The sequence below is a fragment of the Notamacropus eugenii genome, chromosome 5 (genome assembly GCF_028372415.1).
Source record: "Notamacropus eugenii isolate mMacEug1 chromosome 5, mMacEug1.pri_v2, whole genome shotgun sequence".
Lineage (NCBI taxonomy): Eukaryota > Metazoa > Chordata > Mammalia > Diprotodontia > Macropodidae > Notamacropus > Notamacropus eugenii.
In genome coordinates this window covers 59059925-59082831 of record NC_092876.1, presented here as the reverse complement: position 1 = coordinate 59082831, position 22907 = coordinate 59059925, and the positions used below count along the sequence as shown (strand labels likewise).

Genomic DNA, 22907 nt, shown 5'->3' with positions numbered 1-22907 from the left:
GTCCCTAGGATCCGCGATCGCTCCGCCCTTGCCCCTCTCTTCCCGCCTCCAGGGTGACGTCCCGGGCCGGACCGGAGGCGGGTCCGATCCGGGGGCGGGTCCGGGGCGGGAGTGAGCCTCTAGCAGCCATAAAGATCCTCCTGCTGGAGCCTCGAGCGCACAAGTGTCTGTCCTGCTCTCCTAGCACAGCCACTGCGATGGCCTCTACACCTCGCACCCTGCCCGCCACGGTGCTGGGCGCTATGGAGATGGGCTGGCGCATGGACCTGCCATCCAGCAAAACCTGCATGCAAGCCTTCCTGGAGCGCGGCTACCGCGAGGTGGACACGGCCCACATATATGGGGAAGGCCAGTCCGAGACCTTCTTGGGCAGCATGGACCTGGGGCTGAAGGACGGCAGCAAAGGAGGTAAGCTGGCCCCCGCCCAGCCCCCCGGGGTCCGTGCCACCCGGTGTCGTGCAACTTGAACCCCAGGCCAGCCCAGCCCTGGCAGGGGGATCCTGAGGCCGTGCGCCCTCGACCTTCCCTGATGTGGCATTCTGGGGAGGGCACCGTGGAGCGCTTGACCCTGACCCTGGGCTCCGAGGCGGGTATAGCCCCCGCCTTCTCATCTGGGACTTGCATCCTCAGTCCCCTTGACCAGGGTTCTCTATCCCCGCTCCTGCAGGCCCTACCTCACCAGTACATTGTGTTTGGGGTCCCCTGACGCCTGATCCACCTGGCCAGTGGATCCAGAGGCCATGCACCCTAATCTCCGAGACGTGCCGCCCCCCACCTGCACAGTGTAATTCATCTCTGCCACTCCCGCCTCTCTGGAGTAATTTTCCCTCCCTCAATCTGCTGGTCCCCAAACACTCTGACTTCACTGGGCACCTACCTGGTGTCTTTTGGAGAACCCCTGCTCCCAAGAAGTCCTCGGTGCCTGGACAGTCAGGCCTAAACAGTAACTGGATTCTAATCCTCATTAGTCGATCTTTGGCCGTAGCCTCCCGATGAGCTCCCTGCCCCCAAACTTGCCAGGACTTCTTTCTAAACCTGCCAGGCTGAGTTAAAGTTTCTGGCCAAGGGTAAGGGGAGGAGACGTTGCTGACCTTGGGTAGAACTCTCGGGGCTGTTTCGTGCAAGTCGGGCAGAGGACTCTTCAATTTTATCTGGGACACCTCATAGACCATGGAGTTTGGGGGAAGGGAGATGGAGAAAGTGGGTGTCAGTACTGTTCTGTCTCAAATTTGTGATGCTACTTAGGGCCTCGATTGGGGCAGGAGGAATCTCAAGAAGATTCTTCCCTTCCCTGAATGGGACCTGGAATGCCTTCCCGGGGCACTGGACTGCTAGGCTGGCCTGACCACCCCTGCTACACTTCAGCCAAGTGAATGAGCCCCATTTACCAAATCAATCCTTCACCCTGCCCGGGCTACTCTCATTCCAAACTCCTCCCTCCCAGAGTAATTCCATGATCTGCTGCCTTCTCAGATTTACAGAAGTGAGAGCTGGAAGGAATCTTAGAACCCAGAGTATTAGAGTTCAAATGAACCTTAGACTGTAGAATGGCTAGACTCAGGGAACTCAGAGATCATTTTTCTCTCAACTCCTTATTTTATAGAGAGAGAAACTGAGGCCCAGGAATTGAGATGACTTCCTTAAAGCCACACAGTGAATGAGCTGCAGTGTTGGGACAGGCCCTGCAGCCCAGGAGTGGGACAGGCCCTGTAGCCCAGGGGTTCTTTCTACCACATTTTCCTATTTGAGCACTGCCTATTTCATCCTGGTGTCCTGGAGGCAAGGAGGGTTTTGGGATTCAGTATTATAATTCAGGGCAGCCACGTGGTGCAATGGATAGAGCATCAAACCTGGAGTGGGGTCAGGTCTGACCTGAGACACTTAGTAGCTCTGTGAGTCTGGGCATATCACTTCACCCTGTTTGCCTCAGGTTCCCCATCTGTCAAATGAACTGGAGAGAGACATGGCAAACCATTGAAGTGTCTTGGCCAGGAAAACCTCAAATAAGGTCTAGAAAGGTCAGATACATGTGAAAACACTGGACACATACACATACACACACACATTATAGTTCTATTCACCATGTAACTGGGTTCAAATCCCAATTGGGAAGTTTCATTGTCACCTTGAGAAAATACTTGAACTCTCTGGGTTTAGATTATGGATTTAGAGAAGGAAGAGACATGAGAAGTCATCACATCCCAACTCTCTCTTTTTACAGATGAGGAAACTGAGTCCCAAAATGGATCCCCCTCCCCCAGCACCGGTAAAGACACAAGTTTGGGCTAAATGCCCTCTAGAAGCCTTCCAACTCTCAACTTGTGTTCCCATAATCCCTGGATTATCTCTCCACCTTCTTGCTAATCAGGACCCTTTAATCACCCCTCCTCCCTGCCACCCCTTTCCTCACTCCCCACTGCACACTATGCCTGAAAGCAAAATTCCAATGAGGACCCAATCTTCTTCGCTCCTGAGAGAGGGAGATGGAGTATGACACTGAGGAGAGGAAACTACTCAGGTGACTGGACTGCTTTCCATGGGTAGCTGGGAATCAAGAAGACCTGAGTTCTAATCCAGCCTCAGACACTGACTAGTTTATTACCCTAGACAAGTCCCCTAACCTCTGATTGCCTCAGTTTCCTCAACTGTGAAATGGAGATAATAATAGCACCTACCTCCCAGGTGGTTGTGAGGATCAAATGAGTCATTTATCTGTAAAGCATCTGCAGGTACTTCATAATGCTGGTGTCGCCTAGGCAGGTGACTCAAGCCTGGGAGCTCAGTAACAGGTGCAAGAAGGAAATTTAAAATGATACCTTGTTGACTGGTTCAGACCAACTTGGAGTTAAATTTGGCTTTTATCCTCTTCTGACTTCCCATCTCCAGATCCCCTCCCCCTCATTCATCTAGAATCTAGAGTTTAAGATTAGAGGTCATTTGGTCCAACCCACCTTCTCCTTCCAGGGGGGAGGAAACAGATCTGGTGAAGTGACTTGTCCAAGGTCACAGAGCTAGTGAACAATAAAATCCCTTCTCTGACAGATGAGGAAACTGAGGCCCACAGTGATTAAGAGACTTGCCAGAACAGGTTACAAGTGGCCCAGCCAGGATTTGTCAGGAGGGATCCTGGGGAAAACTATGAGGATGTGAAAAACAAAAGACATCAATAAACGTTTAAATAACGGACAGCTATTTGGATACAGGGTTTAGCCCAGGATTTTATGTCTGTTGCCTGAATTAAATTGAATCTCAGCCATTTCTATGACCTTTCTCCCCAAGTGAAAATTGCCACCAAGGCCAATCCCTTGGAAGGGAAGACCCTGAGGGCCAGCAGCGTCAGGTCCCAGCTGGAGGAGTCCCTGAAGAGGCTTCAGTGCCCTCAAGTGGATCTCTTCTACCTGCACATGCCAGACCATGACACCCCGCTGGAGGAGACTCTGCAGGCCTGCAATGAGCTACACAAGGAGGTGAGAACAGAGGGTGGTGGAGAGGGACCATTAGGGTACTGAATGTGAGAGCTGGGAGTGCCCTTAGAACACAGGATGTCAGAGCTGCAGAGACCTTAGAGCATTCCTCAATCATTCAAGATTATTTATTAACCCTCTGATAGGGGCCAGGCACTGCACTAGAACTGGACAAACAGTCCCTCCTCACAGACATTCTGATTATCTCCCCTTCCTCCCTCTGTCTCTCCCACTACCCCTCTCCCCCTCCCTCCCTTTCTTTCTCCCTCCCTCTTTCTCTTTCTCCCCTGCAGGGTAAGTTTGTAGAGCTGGGCCTCTCTAATTACTCCTCCTGGAAAGTATCTGAAATCTGGACCCTCTGCAAGAACAATGGCTGGGTCCTGCCCACTGTGTACCAGGTGAGCCCCTGTCTGAATCCACCATGCTTCTGGACATCCTGGGGACCCTTCTTGGCCACTGGGTTCGCTTGGCCCTACAGGCCAATCAAGGTCAAAGAAGGGAGTGAGTGGCCCTAGGTCCCAGGGCTAGTAAAAGGCCAAGCTGGGACTGTGACTCCCAGTGCTTTGTGTTATAAAGAATGCTGGCTTTGGAGACAGAAGACTGGGTTCAAATCCTGACTGCCACTTCCTACCTAGTGACTTCTCTGGGCCTCAGTTTCCTCATCTGTAAAGTGAATGAGTTGAACTGGACCTCCAGCCAGTGTGCCTAGCTCCTGACCTGGGTTGGTTTGGGGGTTGTCCCTTCCCTGAGCTGTGCTGTCCTCCCTCCTCACAGGGCATGTACAACGCCATCACGAGACAAGTGGAGCCAGAGTTGTTCCCCTGCCTACGTCACTATGGAATTCGGTTCTATGCCTTCAACCCTTTGGCTGGTATGAGGAAAAGGGGGGAGGGCACTCCAGAGTCTCTGGGGTGGGATGGCAGAATAAGGAAGTGAGGTCAAGACATCTGGGTTGGAATCTGGGCTTGGATACTTGCTAGCTCTGTGTCTGTGGGTAATTACAACCTCTCTGGCCAAAAAGAGAGGAAATAATATTTACCCTAACAACCTCATAGAGTTACTGTGGGATGGCATTTTTTAAAGATGAAGATCATTCCAAAAATCTGAAGTTATTGTGGCTTCCCTTAGACCTACTAGGGCACTATTCTGAGCTCAACTTGAAGAAGAAGGAAGATAGAGATGGGGGGATCCCGGTGGGGTCATGTGGAAATGGGAGACACAGATCCATTCATAAGGAACCTGTGGGCTACACAGTAGCTTAAAGTGAGACATTATGTTTTCTTGTATTTTTTTGTTTATTTTGTTAAATATTTCCTAATTACATTTCAGTCTGATTTTACCCCTTTGCCCTAGAAAAACTAGCCTTCTCCTCTTCCTCCCTTTCTATTCAGCCCCACCCCACCCCCAGTTCTGGAATGATGAACCTATGAACCCTGGCAATCATCCCAGAATGGGATGTGTCAATCTCATGCCACAATACCCCACTCACCATCCTGGTCCATTTTGCCTCCAAAATACTCCTTCCTGGCCATGTCTCTCATGTTGTTTCCCTGATTAGAAAGTAAACTTTAAGAGGGCAGAGACTTTTATAAAAATTAAATTAATTAATTTATATTTAGTTTTCAACATTCACTTCTATAAGATTTTTAGTTTTAAATTTTCTCCTCCTCCATCCCCTCCTACCTCCCCAAGACAGTGTGTGATAGGATATAGGTTCTACATATACATTCATATTAAACATATTTTCACATTAGTCATGTTGCAAAGAAAAATCAGAACCAATGGGAAGAACCATAAGCAAGAAGATACAAAGCAAAACAAAAGGAAAAAAGAGAGCAAATAATATGTTTCCATCTGCATTCAGACTTCACAGTTCTTTCTCTGGATGTGGACAGCATTGTCCATTGTGAGTCTTTTGGTGTTGTCTTAGATCCTTGCATTGCTGAGAAGAGCTAAGTCTATCAAAGTCAGTCATCCCACAATGTGGTTGTAACTGTGTACAATGTTCTTTTGGCTCTGCTTACTTCACTCAGCATCAATTCATATAAGTCTTTCCAGGTTTTTCTGAAGTCCACCTGCTCATCATTTCTTATATCACTATAGTATTCCATTACATTCATATATCACAATTTGTTCAGCCATTCCCAGTTGATCCCCTCATTTTTCAACTCCTTTCCACCATAAAAAAGCTGCTATAAACATCTTTGTACATTGTGGGTCCTTTTCCCACTTTTATGATCTCTTTGGGATACAGCCCTAGAAGTGGTATTGCTGGATCAAAGGGCATGCACAGTTCTACAGCCCCCTGGGTACGGTTCCAAATTGCTCTCCAGAATGGTTGGATCAGTTCATAACTCTACCAACAAAGCATTAGTGTTTCAGTTTTCCCACATCTTCTCCAACATTTATCATTTTCCTGTTTTGTCATGTTAGCCAATCTGATAGATTTGATGTGGTATCTCAGAGTTGTTTTGATTTCATATGGCTATAGATAGCTTTCATTTCTTCTTCTGAAAACTGCCTCTTCATATCCTTTGATCATTTATCAACTGGGAAATGACTTGTATTCTTATAAATTTCACTCAGTTCTCCATATATTTTAGAAATGAGGCTTTTATCTGAGACACTGGCCGTAAAAATTGTTTCCTAGCTTTCTGCTTCCCTTCTGATCTTGGTTGACTTGACTTTGTGCAAAAACTTCTTAATTTAACGTAATCAAAATCATACATATTTCATTTTATAATGTTCTCTGTCTCTTGTTTGGTCATAAATTCTTTCCTTCTCCATAGATCTGACAGGTAAACTATTCATTGCTCTCCTATTTTGCTTATAGTATCAATCTTTTGATCTAAATCATGTACCCATTTTGACTTTATCTTGGTGTAGTGTATAAGATGTTGGTCTGTGCCTAGTTTCTGCCACACTATTTTCCAGTTTTCCCAACAGTTTTTGTTAAATAGTGAATTCTTATCCCAGAAGCTGAAGTTTTTGAATTTATCAAATAGTAGATTGCTATAATCATTGACTATTGTATCTTGTGTACCTAACCTATTCTAGTGATCTACTATTCTTTTTCTTAGGCAGTACCAAGTAGTTTTGATGATTGCTGCTTTATAATACAATTTAAGATCTGGTAAAGCTAAGCCACCTTCCTATGCATTTCTTTTCATTAATTCCCTTGATATTCTGGACCTTTTATTCTTCCAGATGAATTTTTGTTATTATTTTTTCTAGTTCTATAAAATAATTTTTGGTAGTTTGATTGGTATGGCATTGAATAAGTAGATTAATTTACGTAGAATTGTCATTTTTATTATATTAGCTCAACCTACCTATAAACAACTGATATTTTTCTAATTATGTAGATCTGACTTTATTTGTGTGAAATGTTTTGTAATTGTGTTCATATAGTTCCTGTGTTTTGTTTTGGCAGGTAGATTCCCAAATATTTTATAATGTCTATAGTAACTTTAAATGGAATCTATCTTTCCATCTCTTGCTGCTGGCCTTTGTTAGTAATATACAGAAATGTCTATGCAAAACCTTTTCAATTTAATGTAATCAAAATTACATTTCACATTTCATAATGTTCTCTATCTCCTGTTTGGTGATAAATTCCTGCATTCTCCGTAAATCTGACAGATAAATTATTCATTGCTCCCCTCATTTGTTTATAGTATCAGCATTTATGTCTCAATTTTGTACTCATTTGGACTTTATATTGATACAGTGTCAGACGTTGATCTATGTCCAGTTTCTGCCATACTGTTTTTCAATTTTCCCAGCAATTTTTGTCAAATAGTAGGTTCTTATGCCAGAACCTAGAGTCTTTGGGTTTATCAGACCGTGGATTGCTATAATCATTGACTATTATGTCTTGTGTACCTAACCTATTCCACTGATCTACCCCTTTATTTCGTACCCAGTTCCAAGTAGTTTTTATGATTGCTGCTTTGTAATACATTTTAAGATCTGGAATGGATAGGCCACCTTCCCTAGCATTTTTTTTCATTAATTCCTTTGATATTCTGGACCTTTTGTTCTTCCAGATTTTGATATTATTTTGATATTTTATTCTAGCTCTATAAAATAATTTTGGTAGTTTGATTGGTATAGCATTGAATAAGTAAATTAATTTAGGTAGAATTGTTATTTTTATTACATTAGCTCAACCTACCCACAAGCAACGGATGTTTTTTTCCAGTTATTTAGATCTGACTTTATTTGTGTGAAAAGTGTTTTGTAATTGTGTTCATACAGTTCCTGGGTTTGTTTTGGTAGGTAGACTCCCAAATATTTTATTATGTCTACAGTAACTTTCAGTGAAATTTCTCTTTCTGTCTCTTGCTGTTGGCCTTTATTAGTAATATGTAGAAATGCCAATGATTTATGTGGGTTGATTTTATATCCTGGAACTTTGCTAAAGTTGTTTATTATTTCAAGTAGTTTTTTTTACTTGATTCTCTAGGATTCTGCAAGTATATCATCATATCATCTGTAAAGAGTTATAGCTCAATTTCTTCTTTGCCCATTCTAATTCCTTCAATTTCTTTTTCTTCTCTTATTGCTAAAGCTAACATTTCTAGTACCATATTGAATAACAGTGGTGATAATGGACATCCATGTTTCACCCTGATCTTACTGGAAATATTTCTACCTTATCTTCATTACATATAATGCTTGCTGATCATTTTAGTTAGATACGATTTATCATTTTAAGGAAGATTCCATTTATTTCTATTCTCTCTAGTGTTTTTAATAGAAATGGGTGGGTGTTGTATTTTGTCAAAAGCTTTTTCTGCAATCATTGATATAATCTTATGATTTCTGTTAGTTTTGTTGTTGATATGTTCAATCCTGCCTTCCTAGTAGAAATCCTACCTGGTCGTAGGGTACTATCCTTGAGATAAATTGGTGCAATTGCTTTGCTAACATTTTATTTAAAATTTTTGCATCTGTATTCACTAGGGAAATTGATCTATGATTTTCTTTCTCTGTTTTGACTCTTCCTGGTTTAGATATCAGCATCATATTTATATGATAAAAAGAATTTGGTAGGACTCCTTTTTTGCCTGTTTTCCCAGTTAGTTTATATAGTATTGGAATTAATTGTTCTTTAAATGTTTGTAGAATGCACTTGTAAATTCATTTGACCCCGGAGATTTTTTTTCTTATGCAGTTTGTTGATGACTTCTTTGATTTCTTTTTCTGAAATGGAGTTAATTTAAATATTTTTTTTCTCTTCTGTTAATATAGGCAATTTATATTTTTGTAAATATTTATCCATATCCCTAAGATTGTCAAATGTATTGGCACACAGTTGGACAAAATAGCTCCTAATTATTGTTTTAATTTCCTCTTCACTGGTGGTGAATTTACCTTTTTCATTTTTGATATTGGTAATTTGGTTTTCTTCTTTCTTTTTTTTAAATCAGATTAACCAAAAGTTTATCCATTTTATTGGTTTTTTCATAAAACCATCTCTTAGTTTTATTTATTAGTTTAATTGCTTTCTTAATTTCAACTTTTTAAATCTCTCCTTTGGTTTTCAGAATTTCTAATTTGATATTTAATTGGAGATTTTTAATTTGTTGTTTTTCTAGCTTTTTTAGTTGCATGCCCAATTCATTGATCTCCTCTTTATTTTATTCATGGAAGCATTTAGAGATATAAAACTTCCCCTAAGAACCACTTTTGCTGCATCCCATAATTTTGGGTATGTTGTCTCATTATTGTCATTCTCTTGGATGAAATTATTGATTATTTCTATGATTTGTTGTTTGACCCACTTGTTTTTTAGGATTAGATTATTTAGTTTCCAATTAATTTTTAGTCTATCTTTCTGTGACCTTTTATTAAATGTAATTTTTATAGCATCATGATCTGAAAAGGATGCATTTAATATTTCAGCCTTTCTGCATTGGATTGTGAGATTTCTGTGCCCTAATACATGGTCAGTTTGTGTATGTGTGCCATGTATTGCTGAGAAAAGGCATGTTCCTTTCTATCCTCATTCAGTTTTCTCCAGAGGTCTACCTTCTAACTTTTCTAAATTTTTGTTCACCTCCTTACTTTCTTTCTTGTTTATTTTGTGGTTAGTTATCTAGTTTTGAGAGGGAGAGGTTGAAGTTCCCCAGTAGTATAGTTTTGTTGTCTATTACTTCCTGTAACCCCCTTAACTTCTCCTCTAAGAATGTGGGTGCAATACCACTTGGTGCATATATGTTTAGTAATTATATTACTTCATTGTGTATGGTACCTTTTACCTCATCTCTTTTAAATAAATCTATTTTTGATTTTGCTTTGTCTGAGATCAAGATTGCTACCCTTGCTTTTTTTTTTTTACTTCAGCTGAAGCACAATATATTCTACCCCACCCTTTTAGTTTTACTCTTTGTATATCCCTCTGCTTCAAAAATGTTTCATGTAAATAACACATTTAGTGGTTATAATCCACTCTGCTCTCCAATTCCTTTTTATAGGAGAGTTCATCCCATTCACATTCAGTTTTGATTACTCTCTGTGTCTTTCTCTCCATCCTGTTTTCCCCTTCTGTTTATGTTTTTCTCTCTCCTTTCTCCCTTTCCCTCCTCACTAGAGTTTTGCTTTCCACCACCACCTCCCTCAATTGCTCTCCCTTCTATCAGCCCCCTCCCTTTTCTTTCTCCTTTCCCCTCCTACTTTCCATATGGTAAGTTAGATTTCTATACCTAAAAGATTATATTATTCCTTCTTTGAACCAAATCTGATCAGAGAAAGCTTCAAATAATGTTTATCACCCTCTTTTCATTTCCTCTGCTGTAATTGGTCTTTGTGCCTCTTCATGTGATGCATTTACCCTTTTCTGTCTCCTCCTTTCCTCTTCTCCCTTTTCACCACTTAATTAGATTTTTTATCATCACATCAAAGTCAACTTATACCCATACCCTGTGTCTATGTATACCCCTTCTAAATGTCATAATAAAGATACAGTTCTCAAGAGTTACAAGTATCATCTTCCCATGTAGGGATGTACAATTGAGCAGGGACTTTTTTTTTTTTGCTTTTGAATCTGTACCTATAACAATTACATTTGATTGTTTTGCAACAGTTTAATAATGTTTAGTACATGTTTTTTTCATTCATGCCACTTCTTCCTGGATTGGTGCCAAGTTGAAAACTGAGGCCCCCACCTCATGCATTCTTTTGCCTTGTACTGAGCTCTACACCCATGTGGGTATCCTTAGCCCTCTGTGGAATCCCTGGGATCTAACTGTCCATCCTTTCCACAGGTGGTCTCCTGACTGGCAAATACAAGTATGAAGACAAGGACAAAAAGCAGCCGATGGGCCGATTTTTTGGAAGGAATTTTTCTGAGATCTACCAGAAGCGGTGAGCTGCATATGAGTGGGTCAGAGATGAGGACAGTGTTCTGATCCCTTCCAGATCCCTGAGTTCTCTTTCCTGTAGATTGGGACCCTCTTATACTGTCCTGACTCCGGTGTTCTGGCTCCTCTGGGGTTAAAGTATTATAGGTGGGAGAAGTCACCTCTCTAGTTTTACAGATTGGGAAACTGAGGCACAAAATGATGAAGAGACTAGCTGATTGTCACAGAGCTAGTTGCCAACTAGCTCTCACTTTTGAGTCTGAATCTTCTGGCTCCAAATACATTGTTCATTCTGCCATCTCTTTTGCCTCTCTAAGCTCACCTTCATGTACAGAACAGCTGGGAGTGAGCCTGGAATTAAAAGTCCCTAGTGCTTAATCAGAGTTTCATATCTTGGGGGGTGGAGCCAAAATGGCAGAGTGAGAGCAACCACTCACCTAAGCTCTTGGACAAACTCCTTTGGATACCCCTGAAAGAAGAATCTGACCAAATTTTGGAGGTGTGGAATCCAGTAGGAGACAGACTGTGGTGGATTCGAAGCCCAGGACAGACTGGAAGGTCCACGAGAAGGATCTGTTCCACAGGGATGAGCTCACAGCTCACAGGGCAGCGTGGTCAGCACAGTGGAGCTGAAGGACCCCAGGAAACCTGAGAGCAGCAGGCAGAACCAATGGAATGGCAGCCCAGGGTGGGAGGCCAGCAGAGCTGAAGGAGTGGTAGCCACTGAGCTCCAGATATCAGTGCAGCAGCTCCTGAGACTTTCAGCCCACAGATTGAACATTGGTAAGTCACCTACTTGAACTTCCAGAGCCAGGATGGTGGAGTGATCAGTAAATGCTCTCTCCTCCCACCTTGATGACCTTGAGAGAGCCATAAAATATTTCCCTAGAAAAATCCTGGATCAGCAGGAATAGCAGAGGGGGCAAATAGTCTCATAACACCTGAGGCTAGGAAAATAGCTAAGGGGGATTCCTCCTACTGTGGCAGAGGCAAACTGGAAGGACAGAGGACCCAGGGCTGAGGAAACTCGCACTAGGACCCAGGCAAGCCTCAGTGCCAGGAGAGGAGCCCCAGGAGGGGTGGGAACTTGCACTAGCATCTAAGCATGCCTCAGAACTCCAGGGGAATTGGGAAGACAGTAGGGCAGCTGGCACCATCCCCTGAGCTTGCCTTTGCCTCAGTTCAGCTGAGGAGATCTCCAGTGACCAGACCAACCCTCTCCCACACTTAACAAGCTAACCCCAGGCCTGATCAGGGAAACACAAAACAAAAACCTGCTCTTAGCTTTTTCACACAAGTCAACTCAACACCAAGTTCTACAGCTTCTAACTGACAGAACCAGAAGCCACAACACACAATCACCATCATGAATAAAAAAAAAGCAAAATAAATGCAAAAAAACCATAGAATCTTTCTATGGGGATAAGGACCAAAACACAAATACCAAAGAGATCAGTACTGAGACTGTACTTCCATTGGAAACTTCAGAAGGGACTATGAACTGCTCGCATGCACAAACAGCTGTCCTGGAACAGCTGAAGAAGGAAATAGAAAAAAAAATGGCCAATGATTGTAAAATTATAAAAAAAAGAATTTACTGATGAGAACATCTCTTTGAAAAGGAAAATTGAACAAATGGAAAAGGAAGTACAAAAATTAACTGGAGAAAACAACTCCCTAAAAGGAACAGTAGGTTAAATGGAAAAGGAAACACAAAATCTAACTGGGAAAACTGGACAAATGGAAAAGGAAGTACAAAAAACAACTCCTTAAAAGAAAAAATTGGACAGATGGAAAAGGAGATGCAAAAATTAACTGAAGAAAACAATTTGATAAAGATTAGAATTGGGCAAGTAGAAACTGACTCAATAAGACAGCATCAGTCAAACAAAATCTAAAGAATGAAAAGATAGAAGAAAATGTAAAATATCTAATTGGAAAAACAACTGACCTGGAAAATAGATCCAGGAGAGAAAATTTAAGAATTATTGGCTTGCCAGAAAGCCATGATGAAAAAAAGAGTCTGGACAATATCTTCCAGGAAATCATCAAGGAAAACTGCCCAGAAGTGCTAGATCCAGAGGGCAAAATAGTCATCGAAAGAATCCACTGGGGGGCGGAGCCAAGATGGCAGAGTAGAAAGACATATATACGCAGAATCTCCCCACACAGCCCATAAAATACCTGTAGAGAAGGACTCTCAACAAATTTTGGAGCAGCAGAAGTGGAGAACAAGAGAGTGGAGGAGATTTCCAGCCCAGAGTGACCTGAAAGGCAAACATTGGTTGCACCAGACATGGAGTGGAGCCCAGCCCAGCCTTGGCTGCACAGTGCAACGCAACTCTGGGAGGAGGACACCTCGGGGGTGGAATCTCCAGTTGCAGCAGCAGCGGGTCCACAGATCCCTCAACTCACAGGCGCCAAAGGTCAGTGACAGGGTTTTTTCAGCTGGCCAAGAAGGGAGAAGGGCCTTCTCATAGCTCCGGCCTCAGGCAGCCATCACAGAGGCCACAATGGGCAGGCAGCAGCAGTTCTCGTGGCAGCCCCTACAGCAACCTGCATCTATTGTTGGATCGTAAAAATCCCTGGGGGCACTGAGGAGCTGAATATTACCTCAGCCCTGTGTAGAGGCCCTGAGGGAGTTGGTCTTTGTTTCATACTGAGTGGCGGCCCTGCCCATCCAGCTTATCTGAAAGTCAGCCCCCAGTGCTGATTTGGTGGAACTGGAGGCCAGGTGGCTGTGGAGAGGAAACTGCTAAGATTCTGGACACAAAAATCTCTTCCTACTTCCAGATCAGTGTATACACTTGGTTGTGCCACCTTGGAGGAACTGAGATCTTACAGATTCCCAGAGTTTACTCTACTCTTGACAAAGGACCCAAAAGTTAAGTAACTGGTTGGGAAAATGCCCAAAAAAGGGGAAAACAGTAAGACTATAGAAGGTTACTTTCTTGGTGAACAGATGTCTTCTCCCATCCTTTCAGATGAGAAAGAACAATGCTTACCATCAGGGAAAGACATAGAAGTCAAGGCTTCTGTATCCCAAACATCCAAAATAAATATTCAATGGTCTCAGGCCACTGAAGAGCTCAAAAAGGATTTTGAAAATCAAGTAAGAGAGGTGGAGGAAAAACTGGGAAGAGAAATGAGAGAGATGCAAGAAAAACATGAAGAGTGGGTCAATACCTTGCTAAAGGAGACCCAAAAATATGCTGAAGAAAATAACACCTTGAAAAATAGGCTAACTCAATTGGCAAAAGAGGTTCAAAAAGCCAATAAGGAGAAGAATGCTTTCAAAAGCAGAATTAACCAAATGGAAAAGGAGGTTCAAAAGCTCACTGAAGAAAATAGTTCTTTAAAAATTAGAATGGAACAGATGGAGGCCAATGACTTTATGAGAAACCAAGAAATCACAAAACAAAACCAAAAGAATGAAAAAATGGAAGATAATGTGAAATATCTCATTGGAAAAACAACTGACCTGGAAAATAGATCCAGGAGAGACAATTTAAAAATTATAGGACTACCTGAAAGTTATGATCAAAAAAAGAGCCTAGACATCATCTTTCATGAAATTATCAAGGAAAACTGCCCTGATATTCTAGAACCAGGGGGCAAAATAAATATTGAAAGAAACCAACTATCACCTCCTGAAAGAGATCCAAAAAAAGAAGCTCCTAGGAATATTGTGGCCAAATTCCAGAGTTCCCAGGTCAAGGAGAAAATATTGCAAGCAGTTAGAAAGAAACATTTCAAGTATTGTGGAAATACAATCAGGATAACACAAGATCTAGCAGCCTCTACATTAAGGGATCAAAGGGCATGAAATATATAATCCAGAAGTCAAAGGAACTAGGACTAAAACCAAGAATCACCTACCCAGTAAAACTGAGTATAATGCTTCAGGGGAAAAAATGGTCTTTCAATGAAGTACAGGACTTTCAAGCATTCTTGATGAAAAGACCAGAGCTGAAAAGAAAATTTGACTTTCAAACACAAGAATCAAGAGAAGTATGAAAAGGTAAACAGCAAAGAGAAGTCATAAGGGACTTTACTAAAGTTGAACTGTTTACATTCCTACATGGAAAGACAATATTTGCAACTCTTGAAAACTTTTTCAGTATCTGAGTAGTTGGTGGGATTACACACACACACACACACACAGAGAGAGAGAGAGAGAGAGAGAGCACAGGGTGACTAGTATAGTATGGGATCATATCTTAAAAAAATGAAATTAAGGGGTGAGAGAGAAATATATTGGGAGGAGAAAGGAAGAAATGGAATGGGACAAATTATCTTTCATAAAAGAGGCAAGTAAATGACTTTTCAGTGAAGGGACAAAGTGGGGAGGTGAGAGAAAAAACATGAAGCTTACTCTCATCACATTCAACTAAAGGAAGGAAGAAAATGCATACTCATTTTGGTATGAAAACCTATCTTACAATACAGGAAAGTGGGGGAGAAGGGGATAAGCAGGGTGGGGGGATGATGGAAGGGAGGGCAATGAGAGGAGGGAGCAATTAGAAGTCAACCCTCTTGGGGAGGGACAGGATCAAAAGAGAGAATAGAAGCAATGGGGGGCAGAATAGGATGGAGGGAAATATAGTTAGTCTTACACAACACGACTGTTATAGAAGTCCTTTGCAAAACTACACAGATATGACCTATATTGAATTGCTTGTCTTCCCAAAGGGGATGGGTGGAGAGGGGGGATGAAGAGAAGTTGGAACTCAAAGTTTTAGGAACAACTGTTGAGTATTGTCCTTGCATACAACTAGGAAATGAGAAATACAGATAATGGGGTATAGAAAGTTATCTTGTCTTACAGGACAAAAGAGAAGATGGGGATAAGGGAAGGGAGGGATGTTAGAAGGGAGGACAGATTGGTGATAGGGGTAATTAGAATGCTCGGAGTTTTGGGGTGGGGGAGGGGAGAAATGGGGAGAAAATTTGGAACCCAAAATTTTGCGGAAATGAATATTGAAAATTTAAATAAATAAATTTAAAAAGAAAAAATAAAACATAAAAAAAATTTAAAAAAAAGAATCCACCATTCACCTCCCAAAAGGGATCCCAAACTCAAAACCCCAAGAAATATCGTTGCCAAATTCCAAAACTATCAAGTGAAGGAGAAAATACTACGAGCAGCCAGAAAGAAACAATTCAAATATCGAGAAGCTACAGTCAGGATCACACAGGACCTTGCAGCTTCTACATTAAAAGATCGAAGGAATTGGAATCCAATATTCCATAAGGCAAAGGAGTTGGGACTACAACCAAGGATCAACTACCCAGCAAAGTTCAGCATAACATTTCAGGCAAGGAGATGGTCATTCAATGAAGTAAGGGATTTCTAGACCTTCCTGACAAAAAAGCCAGAACTTAATAGACAATTCGATCTTCAAATGCAGGTTTCAAGAGAAGCATAAAAAGGTAAAAAGGGGGGGGGGGAACTTGTTACTCAATTTGGGCAAGCTGTTTACCTCCCTATAAGGGAAGATGGTATCTATTAATCTTGAGAATTGTGTGTCTATTATGAAATATAAAAGGGATATACATAGAGGGAACAGGTATATGTTAAAAAGATGTCATGTTAAAAATATGATTTAAGTATGTGAAGGGATTGTAACAGGAGGTGTGAAAAGGATGAAGCAGAAAATGGTAAATTACATCACAGGAAGAAGTACAAAATTATAGTAGAAGGAAAGAGGGGAGGGAGATGAGCATTGTTTGAGAGGTACTCTCATCTGATTTGTTTCAAGGCGGGAACAATAAACTTAAGTAGATAATCCTAACTAGCTCTATAGGCAGTAGGAGGAGAAGGGGGAAGAAAGGGGAGGGAAGCTAAAAGGGAGGGAAGAAACAATAAGGGTAAAGGGGAGTAAAAGGGAGGAGGGCTAAAAGAAGAAAGGGAAGGCTGCAGGAGGAGGTGATGAAAAGTGAATACTATTGAGGAGGGGAAGGGAGACAGGAGAGCTAAAAGCACAAACGGTGGGAAAGAGGATGGAGGGAAATACACAGATTTCAATCATAACTGTGAGTGTGAACGGAATGAACTCTCCCATAAAATGGAGACGAATAGCAGAATGGATTAAAAGCCATAATCCAACAATATGTTGTTTACAAGAAACACATTTGAAACAGGGGGATACACACAGGATGAAGGTAAAAGGTGGGAGGAGAATATGTTGTGCTTCAGCTGATGTAAGAAAAGCAGGGGTAGCAATCCTAATCTCAGACAAAGCAAAAGCAGAAATAGATCTAATCAAAAGAGATAAGGATGGAAACTATATCCTGCTAAAAGGAACCATAGACAATGAAGCAATATCATTACTAAACATGTATGCTCCAAGTGGCATAGCATCCAAATTCTTAGAGGAGAGGTTGAGGGAGTTGAAGGAAGAAATTGACAGCAAAACTAAACTAGTGGGGGACCTCAAACTCCCCCTCTCTGAACTACATAAATCTAACCTTTAGAAAGAGGTTAAGGAGGAAAATAAAACTCTGGATAAGGTAGATATGATAGATCTCTGGAGAAAATTGAATGGGAATAGAAAGGAATATACCTTTTTCTCAGTAGTACATGGCACATTTACAAAAATTGACCAGGTACTAGGACATAAAAACCTCACTATCCAGTGCAGAGAGGCAGAGCTAATCAATGCATCCTTCTCAGATCATAATGCAATAAAAATTATATGTAGTAAAAGAGTTTCACATCTTTCCTTAGAAAGGACTTGCTTGGCAGATGGTGAAAAAAAATGTTGACCTGGAAATCTAGGTCTGTTTAATCATCAACTAGCCCTGGGACCTTAGATGAGGCATCATCTCTGGTTCTTCCTTTCCCTGTCTGTAAAACAGGTTGTTGTTAGTCTTTTTCTAATCATTATAATTGTGTTGTAAGGCGTTATGCCATAGTAGATAAAGAACTAGATTCACAGTCAGGAAGATATGGGTTCAATTCCTGCCTCCCAGGATTTAACATATTCTTGTTTCATGACCCAGGACAAATAGTTTAACTTCTTAATGCCAAAATAGTTCTTCATCAAGACTGTAAGTTGCTAAACTTACAGTTCAATAGGGGCAGCTAGGGGCACCAGTGCAGCAGTCAGGAGGACCTGAGTTCAAATCTCACCTCAGACACTTGACACTCACTAGCTGTGTGACCTTGGGCAAGTCACTTAACCCCAATTGCCTCATCCTGGGTCATCTCCAGTCATCCTGATGAATATTGGTTGCTGGATTCAGATGTCTCTGGAGCAGAAGTGAGGCTGATGACCTGCACAGCCCTCCCTCGCTCAAAACAAAGTCAAGTGCAAGTCATGTCATTATTTCTCTGATGGCATGGTCTTCTTTGGCAACGAAGGACAAACACACACACAGAAAATAGGTATGAGCCTTTGGCCCACCTCTCAGGAAGGCATCCAATATCTAAGAGTTAAGTGGACCTTCGAGGACATCTGGTCCAGTCCAGACCCAAACAAGAGCCCCCTTGAAGCCTTCCCTGACAGGTGGACCTCCAACCTCTACTTGCAGACCCCAGACCCCCCTCAGAAGCCCAGGCAGCCTCTTCCTCATTTGGGCCCCTCTCATTGTGAGGAAGGGTTTCCTGACATTGACACAAAATAGACCTCACATGTATGACAGGTGCTCTTCTGCCCTCCTATCTGCTCCCAAGTGTAGACCAAGTAGCTCCACTTCCCTTAACCATTCCTTGAGTGTCTGTCATGTCCTGGAGGGGCCTCACCTTCCTCTGGACACTCAGTGTTCTTCCCAGAATGGGGCTACCAGTCCTAAAATGAGTACTCTTGGGGTGTCACATGTGATGAGATGGGTGAATCTGCGGACAAGTGGCCCCAAAGAAATGAAGATCTTAGATATCATGTGCTCAAGGCCTGTGTCCTGTGCTCATAAATTGTTCATTGGGTGGTAGCCTGAGCATAACTGAAGGTCACTTTGGGTGCTTTGGGATATGTACTGGGAAAGTGCAGCACACTTGGAGGTTTGCAGTGGACAGCACCTGTGGTCACCCAGCAAGTAGTGGCTGGTAGGGTTATGACTGTAATTTTGCAAGGGTTGACTGTCTCTATCAGGGCTCCTGTGATTGGGAGCCTGGATTCTCTGCCAAGGCCTTGCTGAGGCTAACCTGGGGGCTCTGACCACTGACCTACCTTCTCTGTCCATTCAACACAGGTACTGGAAGGTAGTTCACTTTCAAGCCATTGCTCTTGTAGAGAAAGCCCTGGAGACATCTTATGGGGCCAACGCTCCCAGCATGACCTCAGCAGCCCTCAGATGGATGTACCATCACTCCCAGCTCCAGGTAATGCCCCAGGAACCCACTCGTTCCCATGAGCCCTTTAGGGGGATGGGCCCCATTCTTAGCTTTGGCATTACTTCAAGGACATGTCCCTTCCTTCATAGAAATGTCTCTGCTGGAGTTTGTCTGGCCCTTGATGCAGGCTTTTTAGCAAAATTGGATAAATACTGTTTGAACAGGACTGGTTAATAAGCACTATAACGTATACTTCCAGAACCCCTGAGATGGTAAAGGGGTCCTTTTGTAATTTTCCTTTTGTCCACAAAAGCTCTCTCTCAACCTCTGGGCCCAGCTTTCTCCATTCTGAAGGGGAAGGGAAAAAAAATTTATATAGCACATATTAGCCCTGGAAGGTAGGTGCTCTTCTTATCCTCATTTCACCTTTGGGGAAACTGAGGCAGGCATCAGTGAAGTGACTTGTCAGCCCCAGGTCACACAGCTACTAAGTATCAGGTCTTCCATTTTGCCCTTGGGCCATGGGGCTGCTTCTGGATCACTTCTCATGAGTCTTCCCACATGCCTTTGAATACTTTCTATTTGTCCACACCTTCCTTCAACCATAATGTCCCATGACAGTAACTGGTCAGAGTGGATAGAGACCTGACCTCAGAGTCAGAAAAGCTTGTGCCTGAGGCCTACTTCAGGCCTACAATGCAGGCTTTCTAGCTGGGTTGGACCTGTCTGAGGTTGTGCATCCCCCTGGTGCTGACATGGAGAGCCCAAGGTCACCTCTGTGGCACATGGTAAAGAGAAAGCTTTCCTCCACCTAACTCCTGTTTCTTGGTCAAAGCTGAGGAGGGTGGTCCCTCTCCCTCTGGCCCCCATTGCTTTCCCTCCAAAACTTTAGGCATTTCCATCTTAGGCTTTGATGATCAATCAGAGAAGCAGCTAGGTTGGCACAAAGGATAGGGCATTGGACTGGGAGTTGGGATGACAAGTTCAAATCCAGCCTCAGACATTTACTAGATATGTGACCCTGGGCAAGTCACTTCATCTGTCTGTCTCAGTTTCCTCTTCTCTAAAATGAGGATAATAACATCTACTTCCTCCCAGGGTTATTACCAGGATCATATAAGCTAACCTATGTAAAGTGCTGTGGAATCCTTAAAGAGCTCTATAAATGCCAGTTAATATTATTATTATGATCCAACTAGATTGTAAACTTCTAAAGGATGATACTGGGTCTGGAAGCCCTCTGTGTTTTTGAAGAGGTTTGCTGGGACCCTGAAAATGCCGAAGAGGTGTTGCCTGGAATGAATTCACACACTCAAGCTTTCTCTTAGTCAAATGACAGAAAGTTTATTATGATACCAATAGAAGGGGGCAAGGGGTCTTAAGGAACCTGTGAGCTCGTGAGAATGCTGCCGGGCCTTATATGGAAAAGGGGCAAGGGAAAGGAAAGCCAAGGATACTAATTAGGCAATCTAGGGACTTCTAGGGATATATCAAGGGTCTGGATGTATTTGGGAGCAGGTGCCTATAAATTATGGATGAGAAAATGCAGGGAGTCTGCAGAGATAACGTTGTTGACACTGAGAGAGAAAAGACAGTTTTTTTGTTTAGTTGTTAGAGGCGTGGGGATCCGGTGCTAGGGAGAGCCCTTAGGCCAGCCACGGACAAAAAAGTCCTTGGGCCAAGAACCTCTGTATCTGTTTTGATAAGAGAATGAGTTCTGTAACAAGAGAAATTTTTCTCACAGAGCAGGACCTATTGAGAGACTGGGAAGGTTCTAGAGACATGAACTTATGACTTTTTGGGGGATCCAGGTCCTACCACGCCATCATTACCTCAGCACACAACCCACTGTCTTCCACATAGCAGGCAATCAGCAAGTGATTCAATCTGTGCATCAAATGGATGTTAAATGAGACTGGAAAGTGTGCTATGCTGTGTCCATGCAGAGCACTTCGATTCAGGCCCTGGCTCTGCCATGTGCCAGCTCTGTGACCTTTGGTGAATTATTTGACCTCTCTCCAACTCAGTTCCACTTGTCTGTGAGGGGATGGTCTTGATGGTCTTGGAGGTACCATGTAGCTTTGAGTGTGTGATTTGGGACACTACCCACTGTAACAGGAAGGGGGGGAGGTCTGCAGGGCTGGGGGAGATGGCTGACTTTGGTGCCACCATCCTCCCCAAGCTCCAAATAAGACACCCACTGTGGGCTAGAAGCTGCCTCCTTCTGGATTTGCAGAATAGTCTGTGGGTCCCCTGAGGCCACTTGGATCATCTCCTTGTTGCTTGACCCCCTCCTTGTGTGACCACACTTTCACTTCTATCCAGTAGGCATTGATGGGGTCTCTGATGTGTACCAGGCACTGTGTGAGGCCCCAAGAATTGAAACACACAAGTAAACAATATTCCCCCTTCAAGGAGGTGCATTCTAATGAGGGGGAGGATGCACACATAAGGCATGACTATGTGAGCATGAGAAAGCAGTAACAGTTAAGAGGAACAAGGCAGGCTTCCAGGAGCAGGTGGCATTGGTGCTGGATGCTGGGAAGAGGAAGGGAGACCATTCCAGGCATGGGACGTGAGCCAAGCCAAAGCACCAGGGTGGGAGATGGAAATCGGGTTGGGAAATACAAAACCATCCATCTTGGTGGGAAGTGTGGAATAATGAAAAATATGTGTGGAAAATTAGGCCAGATCGTTTTGAGCATAAGCTTCCTTGGTTACATGTTGAAGCCTACTTACATGCACCTTGTGTCTTACCATTGCCCTGGGGGTAGGAAGAAAGGCCTGCAAATGGAAAGTGTGGGGGTTTTTTCCTAGATTGTGACCTACCATTACTAACCCTGGAGCACCAGGGGGAGAATATTGGTGCTAATGAGATGCTAAAGTTTTGTGTAAAGGGAGATACAAGAAGTAAGATGGTTGCTTTCATGACTTTTCCAGTCATTAGGATATGCAACTCACATGTATGTATGTATATAGCTGATTCTCTCTCTCTTCTCCTGGCAGGGTGCCTGTGGAGATGCTGTTATCCTGGGCATGACCAGCCTGCAGCAGCTGCAGCAGAACCTGGCAGCAGTAGAGGAAGGCCCCCTGGAGCCTGGAGTGGTGAAGGCCTTTGATAAGGCCTGGAACCTTGTTGCCCATGAATGTCCCAGCTACTTCCGCTAGCTCAAGCCCCTGGAGAGACACCTCCTCATTGATCCTGATTGTCCTCATGCTGTCAGCTCTATCAGCCAGCCCTTGCCTTAACCTGCTGCAGCCTGAGCTCCATCTTTCAAATTGCCCCTCTTCTCTGAATCCTTGGTTTTCTAGCCTCCTTCCTGGAGGTGAGACCTCTGGCCTTCTGCCCTGTTGCTCTTACTGTTGAGAAGGGTAAGGACTGAGACCAGTTCTGTCCTGTCCTGTTGGAATAAAAGGCAATGTTGCACAAGAGAATGGTCTGGAGTGAATTATGCGTGGGGCTCTTCTGGAGCCTGAGGTTGGGTTCTTGGTGGGAAGGTGCCTAAGATGATGACTGGAATGAGGATTTCCCTACCTAGTAAAGTAACTGATCTTGAACAGGGAATTTCATGCCTTGTTCAATGTTCTTGGCATACTTGGGCACACTATAAGGTGCTCTATAAATGAGAAATTATCATTCAGCTCCCTGGGGTTCAGTGTCCTCATCTGTCAAATGGGAATACTCTAGGCCAGGGGTGGGGAACTGTGTCCTTGAGGACACATGTGGCCTTCTAGGTCTTCAGGTGTGACCTTTGGACTAATCCAAGTTTTACGGAAAAACAGAAATTTTTTACAGAAAAT

General features: G+C 43.0%; 1 protein-coding gene across 1 annotated transcript; it reads left to right on the top strand.

Annotated features, from left to right (window-relative positions):
* The first annotated feature begins 50 nt into the window (after nt 1-50).
* LOC140504306 (aflatoxin B1 aldehyde reductase member 2-like) lies at nt 51-22541 on the top strand. Its single transcript, XM_072609107.1, has 7 exons — nt 51-408; nt 3280-3467; nt 3758-3862; nt 4239-4335; nt 10736-10835; nt 19025-19154; nt 22113-22541. Exons 1-7 carry the CDS (start codon nt 198-200, stop codon nt 22272-22274), a joined length of 993 nt encoding a protein of 330 aa, XP_072465208.1. The 5' UTR covers nt 51-197; the 3' UTR covers nt 22275-22541.
* The last annotated feature ends 366 nt before the right edge of the window (nt 22542-22907 follow it).

Excerpts from the sequence above, each read along its gene's own strand:
- LOC140504306 (XM_072609107.1), top strand. The coding sequence starts at position 198 with ATGGCCTCTACACCTCGCACCCTGCCCGCCACGGTGCTGGGCGCTATG. Across the intron at positions 409-3,279 it reads GAAGGACGGCAGCAAAGGAG|TGAAAATTGCCACCAAGGCC; the intron begins GTAAGCTGGCCC and ends TTTCTCCCCAAG. Across the intron at positions 19,155-22,112 it reads ACCATCACTCCCAGCTCCAG|GGTGCCTGTGGAGATGCTGT; the intron begins GTAATGCCCCAG and ends TTCTCCTGGCAG.